Here is an 11,192-nt window from a genome sequence, read left to right on the forward strand (position 1 = left end):
TCTTTGATTTGCACTTGATACACTTCTAGCGTGGACATTTCTTTTTACTAATAACACCTGCAGCACTGAAGCCATTCTTCCAGCGAGATCCCAGGGAATTCTGAGTTCCTGTGATTTCATCAAAAGGATGGTGATGTCACCCCCTGCAATAGGGAGGTTGGGAAAATGCTAAGTAGAATTAACTTTTTGGGGTTTTTCTTGGTGCAGTATTTTAGGCATGGGGCAGGTTCCTCAGGATACAACTGGGCCTTGTAATACACGGTCTGCTTTAAAATGGAACTATAGCCATTCTTTGAAAAATTGCAAGAAGGAAGGTTTATTTTTTTGCAGAAGATAGTTCAGCGTTAGGTACATAGGCTAATTCGTCAACTTCACTCAAAACTCAAGCAGATAGAATTAGGTATATGTCTTTATATGTGATCAGATGTTTGTTTTCTAAATATTCCTTCTGTATTTACTGCTTAAAAATATTGCCATTTGGGATTCTTGTATATCAAAATGTGCAGAGATTTTTTTTTTTTTTTTTTAATGTGTAGTTGATGGGTAGAGATCATAGAATTTTGGCAATCGATCCACACGCAGTTTGCCTGATCAGCTGCTGAAGTCTAGCTTGAGGGCAAATGCTATAGGGCAAAAGAAGTCTCCACCATTCCAAAATGTTAAACCCCACTGACAAAGTCTTTAGACCCCCTTACTACAACTCTGCCATCTACTTTTAAAGGGTCAGTAGTGGCTCATCTTATTTTTTTGCCTCCCTCCGAATGGTTAGAGCCCAACTCCAGGCACCATAATCGTATTGCCGTTCAGTAATTTGCAACATGACTTTATTGTAAAGCCACCTACCATCTTCTCCCTGCAGATCATTTGTATGTATGCGGCCCCCCTCTCTTCCTGGCCAGTCACAAAGCAAATTGCCCCAGGTTCTGTTTTGTGATTTGGCCAGAAGAAAGGTGGATGGAGATGAGAGGTCTATGAGACCTGCAGCACTACAGCCAGAGTGGGAGCTGGACTTCCACCCACATTTATACTGGTGGTTTATGGGGAGTAGATGGAAGGTGGGTAGACGGCAAAGTCGATCTGCATCTTTATGAACTGCAATACAATTCTTGTGGCTGGAATTGGGCTTTGAATCTGAGTAAGCCGGAAGAAGAACCTCTGCTCTCTTTAGACAACTCCATAGTGCTGTGAAAAATCTTTTTCTCAAAGAAAGATAGTATGTATATTAAAAACAGATCTAGAACAATTGCTTTTAATGTATGTATTAGGAAAGAATTAAAACCAACCTAAATCTTAGAAAAGTCAAAAATTAATTCACAGGGTTTTTCAGTCATCTCTGTCCCGTGCTGCACCACCCTGTTAGGGAAAACAAAAACTCCATATTTCGAGAGCACATCTCAGTTTTTTATCACAGGATGGCAGAGCCGGGTGCTCAACATCTCATAAGAATGTGCTCCTGCAGTTGGTTGCAACAGACTAGAATGCATTCTTGGGAATTCGTGGGTCCGGCTCTGCCTTGAGACATGGTGATATCAGCCTTTCCTTCCAAACTTTGTTGCAAGCTGGGCTGGAGTAGTTTTTGTTTCTGTGGGATGTGGGGGAGCAGTTTCTTCACCAATGGCTTTTAAAGCTTTTTGTGTTTGGGGAGCAGTGGGATGGACCTTCGGTTTTTCATGACAAGTATGCTTTAGGCAGTGTTTATTGCCGTGGTAAGGCCATACAGCTACTTTATAACTGGCCCCTTGGTGAATAATCACTAGACATTTTACGAGTGTTGCTTAGCTTCAAAATATCTGCTACATTTCTATATCCTTATTGAGATTTACTAATTGTGTAAAGCAGTGTGGGAAGTTAGGGGATTTTTTATTTTGTGATTTGGATCAAGCCCTAGCCTTATCTCCAGTATTGTACGGTTGTAGAGGCTCCTCCCCTGGACTGAAATAGCTTACTCTGATTTTACTGTACATTGTTAGCTTCTCATGGTGTGCATTAAAAGCTGCAGCAAGTCAGAGAGAACCCTTCTCGTTTCCTGGCTGGAGAACATCCAGAATCATCTATCCATTTTCTCCCGAACCATACCATCCCTGGCCGTCCTTTTTTTGACTCATTGGATTTCAGTTCTTTCAATTATGGAGGCTCAGTATCGTACGTGGGCATTACCTTGGGTAGTCTTCTTAAGAACACTCACTTCTCCAGAATGACATCCACCCATCAGGGAGTTTGATACTTGCATACCTCCTCCAAAGAGCCAACCCACTGCTTGCATCAGGGCTCTGAGAAGATTAGGCCTCATTCACACTGGATGTGCATGCCCATAAACAGCCGTTTCTGGGTCGGACAGGTGCTGCGTGTGATTGCGCGCAGCAGCCTGTTCTTCCCTATGGGAGGATGCAGCTGTACAGTGTCATACGGACACCCGAACTGCACATCTGTGCAGGTACGGGTGTCCGCACTTGGACACAGACAGGATGGATCCTATCTGCGTCCAACTGCGGACACCCATACCGGCATGGATGACATCGTACAGCCACATCCCTCCCATAGGGAAGAACAGGCTGCTGCGCGCAATCACATGCAGCACCTGTCCCTCCCAGGATTGGCTGTTTACGGGCGTACATGCCGCACGGACGTGTACGTCCAATGTGAATAAGGCCTTACTGAGGTAGGGTGCTGTGATGTTTTCAGGAATCTATATAAAGCATTCTCCCAGCCCTTCCCACCAGACATAATCTACCTGCATTGCATAGAGAATAGGACACCCAGTGATGACATTGATGAAATAAAGTGTGTAATGAAGACAGGTTTGGGTTAAAAATTTAATTAGCATATTGAGAAAAGGAGAACCAGGGAAGGCAAAATATAAGCAGTTATTATAATTGTGTGTAACTGAAATTACCCCCACAAATCTCAAATCTGTCCTCTGACCCCCCCCGGTAGTCATACCTTTGGGGTTCCCTCACCAGCGGCAGTAGCATGTGTACGTTTCGTACTCTATACACCTCCCTGCACTCCCATAGTCCCCTGACAATGCTGACCAATGAGAAGCAATTGGCAAGTAGTGATCGTCATTGGTCAGCGTGGTCAGGTGACTAACGGGGGGGAGTGTGGGTTCCCCCTATGTTAAGACTCTTGGGGGAGGTGACAGATTTGTGGGGGTAATTTCACTTTCACACATTTGTTGGGAAATTGGAATTACCCTTTGAACTGCTGCTTTACTTGTATCACGTGAAGAGAGTTATAAAAACCAGTGAGAGTGTAAAACAGATTGGGGAACTGCAAAGTTTTGTTTTTTCATACTGCACCTGCCACAGTTGAATCAAAGTTCTCCTGATGTCTTTTTCTCTGATAAGCTTTGCTCATGCTGCTAATGATATATTACAAAATGACAAAGACATATTAAAAAAAAACAACTCTGCTTTTAAAATAAAGTGATTATAGTGTACATCTGTCAGGTCCGCTCTGCTTGTTGCTTGGAAAGTGCTATGTTGTTTTTTTTTCCTTGTACATTTTAAGCCATATTAAGTTAGATGTTGAAAAGATATTAAGTTATCTAGCACAGAAATTGTTTCTTTTCCGCATGGAAACTGACTTGATTAAAAGCGCCAAGGGACCTTTCAGACAAGGAAGGAAATGGTTTTGAACTTCAATTGACTTTGTAATACTTTTCCTTTATGAGATTAAAGTGGAAAGTGTTTGAATGTGTTTGCCTAATCAAACCTTTTGTTACAGACTCCTCTGCATTTATGGTTTATTGGGCAGTTTGAGAACTTTGTTTTAAACTGAGCTCCTGGAAGAAAACAAAAGCAAAAGTTTAATGCAGCCATGTATTAAAATCATGATATGCATTTATATACAGTACAACTAGCAAGTCCCTGAATCTTCCTTTATATCAGAGTCAGAGGGTCAGCACTCTCAAGCTGGCCATACACCTATAGATTTTTTATACATTTTTTTTTTTCTATCAGCCTATGGTCAGATGGAAAGTGCAATCTGATTGGATGCAGGTGTTTTGAAAGGCAGCGGGGCCGACTAGCAAGATACTGAAGCTTTTCCCTGTGGGAGATTCCTCCATCCACACAGTTTAGCGTAGATGGAGGAATCTGTTGCTCTTTTTCCATCTGACCATAGAAAATCTGCAGATAATTTATAGGTGTATGACCAGCTTTAGTCAGTCAAGGTTCTTCAGCTTTGCACAGTGTGAACATGCTTACAGATGTGGAATGTATGGGGATGGCATCATCAAGATCTGCAGCTGAGTGAGACACAAATAAGATACACTAATATTAATACTTGGGGTACTTGAATACATTTTTAAGGTGCAACTCTTGAGTTTGGTGTCACTTTAATCTTGTTTTTTTTTCTTCTTGATTTTGATAGTTTGCTCCCTGTGTGTGTTTAGGACAGTTGATCTGCTGCCACTTGCAGTTTCCTGTTGGGATTTGTACATTCCAGTGTTGGTGTGTACTGCAGACTTGCCAGGCTGAAGCATACGGCATGATTTGTTATACTTACAAGTTTGTTTGAAAATGAAATTACCTTTCTTCTTAAATGTTTCTCCATCACGTTTTACCTGACTTGCCGACATATTGGGGGGAATTGATCAAATCTGGAGCAGTTGGCCACAGTAATCAATCAGTTTTTCTTTCCAGTTTGTTCATTTAGGCTTTGAAAATGAAATGGAAGCTAAAATCTGATTGGCTGCCATGGACAACTACTCCAGATTTTGTCTTCTCCAGTTTTGATAAATCTCCCTCTTCCCCATTATATTGATCTTTTAGTGCAAATCTCAAACATAAAACTTTTTTTTTTTTCTGCAGGTTTTATGGCAGTTGGATATATTTCGGCGCAGTTTACGTGGACTGACTGGACATGTTTGTTTAGGAGAAGCCTGTATATTTTGTGCTTTAAAGGTAACTGACATACTTTGCTCAGAATGCGGTCCTTTTGCTAGAAAGCAGTAACACCTTATTGTGTTGCTTACATGCAGAGAACTCTGTGCAGTTACCCATGGCAACCTATCATCATATTGTGGTCTAACCTGAAGAAATAGTTACTGTATCATAAAGTCTGTTTCTTAGTAGATGTAGTATTATCAAGGTTCTTCATCTGCGGTTATTATGTTTGCATTTAAAGGATCAGAACACCCAAAATTGGTGTTTCAGTTACAGTATAGGTGGAGATTTTCTTGGGTACTTTATTTGGAACGTGTACCTGACAGATGAAAAAAAAAACGGTTGTTTATTTCAGTGTTTGGTAAATGGAAAAATAATGTAAATGTATCTGTTAACTCTTGTCAGTGATGCAGTTTTTTTTGTATTGCCTTCAGTCATTATTTGCACAGTTCCAAACAAGTCGTGAGAAAGTGCTCCCATCAGATGCCATGAGGCTTGCGCTTGCAGAGAGCTTTAAAGATGAACACCGTTTTCAGCTTGGTCTCATGGATGATGCTGCTGAATGTTTTGTGAGTATAACATTATGATTCATTTGCTTTTACACTAATCCTCAAACAATGATCTGCAAGCAGTGAAAGTATAATTGTGGCTGCCAGGACACTCATGGATTTACTTGTCCTTTGGTGTTCCGTAATGCAGTTCTTTGACTGTTTGCTTTTTGTATCCATATGGCTGATTTGTCAAATATATATTCAGATGCATATGAGAAAATAGGGAAACGTTCTTTCTTTAGTAGTGATTTCGCTACCTTGTATGTTAAACTGTATTTGCCCATAATGCTGTTTGGCCACACTCGGTATGCATAGCACTGTTCATAGTGCCAGAGTGCATAATTTCTAGTAGGGATGCACCGATATATTGGCCGCTGAAAATGGCACTTTTGGCTAATTGTCGAAAGTGCCACTTTTCTGCCGATATATCGGTGCATCCCTGCTTTCTTTCCTCCCCGCTGCTCTGTGTCCCAGCGGGGGAGGAGAGAAACTGTCACAGGCGGCCGAGTGCTGCGGGAGGAGGGCGCTGTGAGCGGCCGGCGTCTCTCCTCCCCGCACCACTCAGCCTGCTGCCAGAGATCGGCAAAATGGTGTGTGGGCGGAGACAGCACGCGTGTTAGGAAGGAGAGCAGTACAGACACTGTGATTGCTGAGTGTTTGTACATAATTGAGGACAGAGTATATTTACTGTATCCTCAAATATGAATGAATGAGAAGAGATCTACATCACCTCCTGTTCATTCATGTTTGTGGTTATAGTAAACGCACTGGGGGGAATTTATCAAAACGGGAGCAGACAAAATTTGGAGCAGCTTCTCTCTTCAGTTTGTTCAGTTAAGATTTGAAAATGGGAGCGAGAAGCTGATTGGTTGCCGTGCACAGCCGCTCCGAATTTTGTCTGCTCCAGTTTTGATAAATTCCCTCCACAATGTTCTCATGTTATGAATGAACAGGAACACTCCGTATAGAGGCTTCCTGTTAATTTGTAACAGGGGCTGGAGGAAAAGAGATTGAGGACTCCGTGTCCCCAATCTCTTTTTCTATTTTAAAAGGGAAATATCGTGAGTCTGTTTAGATCCCTAATATTTCCCCAAAGCACCTAAAAGTAAAATTAACAACAAAAACATTTAATGAAAATAAATTATAAAAAAAATTTGGAAAAAGTTAGATAAAAACATTTTCGATTTCGGCCTTTTTTTTTCCATTTCGTTGCAATTTCTAGAGTACCCTACAATAAAAAGGCGTCAGAAAAAGCAAATAAACTGTGTAACGGGCTGTCTATAGGAAACATTCTGCTTGCTGGATGACCCTGTTTTTCAATCTAATTCTTATTTTGTGGAAAGAAACAAGCTAACTTGAAGTTGTATTTGTAACCCGTTCACATTTGGAATTTGTCTTTAAATACCATACACGAAAACACCACAAACAAACCCACCAAACGAGATCCATATTTGTTTAACCTTCTATGCAGTAAGCGGGTATTATGCAGATATTATCCCTTGTGTTAGGGATGGGTGATTATTTCAATGTACTTCAGGGAGTAGTTGTGTAGCATTCATATACTGTTCTGCTGACTGTCCTGATAGCCAAATACCTTTTAGCTGCCATTATTCTCATTACATTTCTGCCACGGCAACAGAGCCTGTAAAAATTGGAGTATATTTGAGTCTAGTCTATAATATATTTGTAGAATGTTAAACTTGCACTGCACTTGATTTGATATAAGATAACTGAGTGGGCTCTCGGACTTGGTTAATCTGTCACACATACTAATGTTCACTATAATCATGAAGGCAAAAAAAACTAAATAATAAAAAATAACATATATTCACCCAAATCTCCCAGCCAGCTGTCGCCGCACTCCCTGCAGCCTATCTCCTCCTCAACTGCAGCACTGGAATCTTCCTCGGCGTCCTCCCCTCCTGTACATTGAAGGAAATTTATCAAAACCGGAGCAGACAAAATCTGGAGCAGCTGTGCACAGTAACCAATCAGCTTCTCTCTTTCATTTTCAAACCTTAACTGAACAAACTGAAGAGAGAAGCTGATTGGTTGCCATGCACAGCTGCTCCAGATTTAGTTTGCTCCAGTTTTGATAAATTCCCACCATTGTGCATAGAAATTATGATTTATGGGACCTTAGACTACTGCAGAGGAGGATTATAGAGGCTGGAAGGACCAGTGTTAGAAGAAGCTCGGAGCTTGGAATAACTTCCTTTTTCTTCCTTCTCCCTTTTTTCCACTGAATGAGCATTTTCCTGGAGTTTTTCTTTTAAAATCATTCAGCTATTTTTGATCTGCCATGGCATCCCCCGTTTCCATGTCCACCATCTACGTAAAGAAGGCCTCGACTTCTTTGACCTTTAGCACAGTCTTGCTTCACCCATGATTGATCCGAGCCCTGCCCTAGCCATGCATCAATTCAGTACTGGAGTCCTCAGAGGCCAATAAAAGCTCTCGTATTAGATTGCTGAGAAGCAGGGGGTGTGGCCTAGTTCTGCCTGAAAAATAAAATGAAAGTGTATTTGCAGTCAGATTTCAGATAACTCCTCTATATGAAGATCACACCCCTACACTAAAACCTCTAGCACTAGGTTGAAATATTATCAAACCGTTCCCAATGTTTTTGTTAATTTTTAAATCTGCCCATTTATGTAATGTTTATTGTAACTTTCAGGAAAACATACTACAAAGAATTCATTTCCATATTGTGCCAAATAGTGAGGGTGACATGTGCACTTCAAAGTCTTGCATAACCCATCAGAAGTTTGCAATGACTCTTTATGAACAGGTAGGAAGCTTGTTTTATACCTTACAATTACACACATACTCATAAAAATAAATATTCATTATTGATACATTTGTTCTTTCTTAGTGTGTTTGTAGGAGCTGCGGAGCATCATCCGATCCCTTGCCTTTTACAGAGTTTGTTCGTTACATTTCCACTACAGCACTTTGGTAAGCGTGCAAAGTTTCCTGTTCCATTTGTATTGTACATCTAATACTTTGTATTTGTAGAGATTATTATATACATTTGCAGATTATTCTGCATTTTTGTCTTGACAAAATAAAAAAAATCAGTACATCTCTGCAGTACAAGCACATTTCCCCATGTTTTGTCACTGCACGTACAGGCAGATATCTTTAGATCCTGCCAACATTCCAGTGTGATTGTAACTTCCTGTGCACTCTTCCTCTGCAGTACTGAAGTCACAGTACGTGAAGTGCATGCACTACTTTTTTTTAATTGCATGGTATTGCGGTACCATGCATTGTGAACAACCAAATTGCAGGTGTGAGGTGCGTTTGGGGTGCCATTCAAATGAATCTCAATGCATTCCCGCGCTGTTAATGCACGGTAGGTACGTTGTGTAGTACAGTGCTTTATTTGAATGAAACCGTGTGATTAACGCTTTGGACCAGTGTGAGTGGGCCCTCAAGTCGTATTATCAGCAATGAGCACAGTTCACACACACAACAGATATAGTTCTCATTTGGGTATCCAATAATGATATCCACATGATCATTTGTGAATAAGGACCTAAAATCTCCAACACTACCAGCTTTTGAATTATGACATATTATAAATTCTATAATTTTAAAACGCGTAAAAGAGTATTAATATGAAAATGTTAGACTGAAGAAGTCGTCAAAAACCTTTTCACTTTGTTTCAGCCATGAGTGGCATAAAAATTACTCTACTCTACTCTACGCTCTTATTTCAAGTGAGTCATGGGCTTTCTTAGCTTTTGTTAGGAAAAGTTTTTCCAATCTTCAGATAAATAATGCAGTTACCGAGGCGTGGGAGGTTTTTAGCATGTTAATGTTTTATTTAAATTGCAGCCTTTTTCATTTGTGACTCAGTCTGAAAGTGCACCATGTTATTTGGGCCCGGGGTTCCAGACACAAGCAGATGTTCTTTCACTGAGCTGCTGCGCTGCCTTATTGTGCTCCTTTCTCAATTTGCCGCAAGAGCTACAAAGAGCCGTTAGCTTATAAATCCTGACCTCCAGAGTGGAAATCATTTACTGTCAACGTTTTCAAAAACTACTTTACTGCATGTCTGATTATGGGATCACTCTGTAATTTAGCTCCTGCAAGCCTTCGCTAATGTGCTCTAACCTTTTGGTAGAAATGAGTACATGGAATATAATTATATGAAGCCTTATGAATGCTTTGTCTAATTTTTTTTTCTTTCAAGCTTGTTTCTTTATTCTGTGTTCGTGTATTGCAAGCCGCAACAAAACTGTAGATAATTTCTCAAAATGGGGGAAGTTATTGCAAAGAACAGATACTTTTGGTGCCGATGTTTTGGATGTGTAGTTATGGAATGCAATGTTTTTTTCTTTTTTTTTTTTTTCTTACTGTTTAATTATTTTACATGATTTATTGTTGGGGTGGAAAAGATACCATTATTGTTTAATTGGCGACTGTTCCTGACCAGTGTTTTTTGAGCAGGTCGTGCAGCTTAGTCCAGTGGGGGGGTTAAGGAGTTGGCTTTGCTGTCTGGAAGGGGTGTCTAAATCGCATGAATGGCTGTGTGCAGAACTGTTCTCTGATATGTATGTCACTCTGGAATTCAACGTTAATATTTGCATTATAACCTGGGATAAGTGTTTTCCACTCGCCATCGCCAATTTTTTGCCCTATACATAACTCCCCCCACCTGTCAGTCATGCTGTTCTTATAATACTGCATTATATCAATTCTTTGAGGCTGATTTACTAAAGAAGTTGCATTTTTACACAATTCATCATGTGAAGATTGACTTCAAGTATCCAACAATTGAAAAGATTCAGCCAGATTGCATAATTTAATTGAAATTTACTGTGGACATTCTCAACTCCTTTAACCACTTTCGGGCCGCAATATGTATATATACGGCACCCTGCAGAAGTGGTTAAAACAAAAACATGGCTGCTGCAGCAGCCGTGTTCTTGGTGTCATTTTTAACAGCAGGCAATGGCTGTAAATGTACAAACGATCTGGGGTCTATACAGCCACCGGATTGTTTGTACTAAACGGTGCTGACCCCCGCCGGGGCCACCATCGGCAGCTTCCCCGGGCTCTCCTGTCCCTGTGTGGTGCCTGGGACCGGCTCGGCGGGTCTCCCCGCAATGATTGGAGAGAGATTCAGCGGCTTTGTATTACATCACTTCTGGAGTCACCATTTACATTCTCTGGCTCTTGGAGCCAGGAGAAAAAGCTGGGGAAGCAGATTTCTGCTTCCTCAGCTTATTTGGGGTCCCTAGGTGACATTAGGGGTCTGGAAGACCCCTGATGTCTCCACAAAGAGGACCTGTCACACCCTATCTGCTATTACATAGGGGGCTTGTTAGCCCCCTATGTGATAGCAATAAGGTTAGTGTATGAAAAAAGTGTTTAAAAATGTTAAATTAAAGTCACATATAAGAAAAAGAAAAATATGCAAAAAAAATAAAAATCTTAGTCCTCCTTCCCCCATGTGCATGCACATACACACGCGTCGGTGCGCATACGTGCAAAAATGACAATTGCACTACACGTTGCATATCGCCGCAAACGTCAGAATTAGAGCAATAATTCTAGGGCCATCAATCACTGTTACTACTAAACTGATGAGCGGTGAAAGCGTTTAAAACGTCGCCTATGGGAAATTTTGGGTATTGAAGTTTTTTGCAGCTTCACGGGCGAACGCAATTTTATGGTTTGACATGTTTGGTATCTGTTTATCCGACGTGACCTCGGTTCTGTATATATATATATAATATAT

General features: G+C 40.8%; 1 protein-coding gene across 1 annotated transcript in view; it reads left to right on the forward strand.

Annotated features, from left to right (window-relative positions):
- USP53 (ubiquitin specific peptidase 53) overlaps positions 1-11,192 on the forward strand; it is a 41,674-nt gene that overhangs the window by 7,085 nt on the left and 23,397 nt on the right. The window contains exons 2-5 of the mRNA XM_018560218.1: positions 4,815-4,907; positions 5,324-5,458; positions 8,118-8,231; positions 8,316-8,398. Coding sequence (XP_018415720.1) covers positions 4,815-4,907; positions 5,324-5,458; positions 8,118-8,231; positions 8,316-8,398 — 425 coding nt within the window. The remainder of the gene's footprint in view (positions 1-4,814; positions 4,908-5,323; positions 5,459-8,117; positions 8,232-8,315; positions 8,399-11,192) is intronic.

The sequence above is a fragment of the Nanorana parkeri genome, unplaced genomic scaffold (assembly GCF_000935625.1).
Source record: "Nanorana parkeri isolate BGI_ZX_2015 unplaced genomic scaffold, ASM93562v1 scaffold440, whole genome shotgun sequence".
In the NCBI taxonomy this organism is placed as follows: Eukaryota; Metazoa; Chordata; class Amphibia; order Anura; family Dicroglossidae; genus Nanorana; species Nanorana parkeri.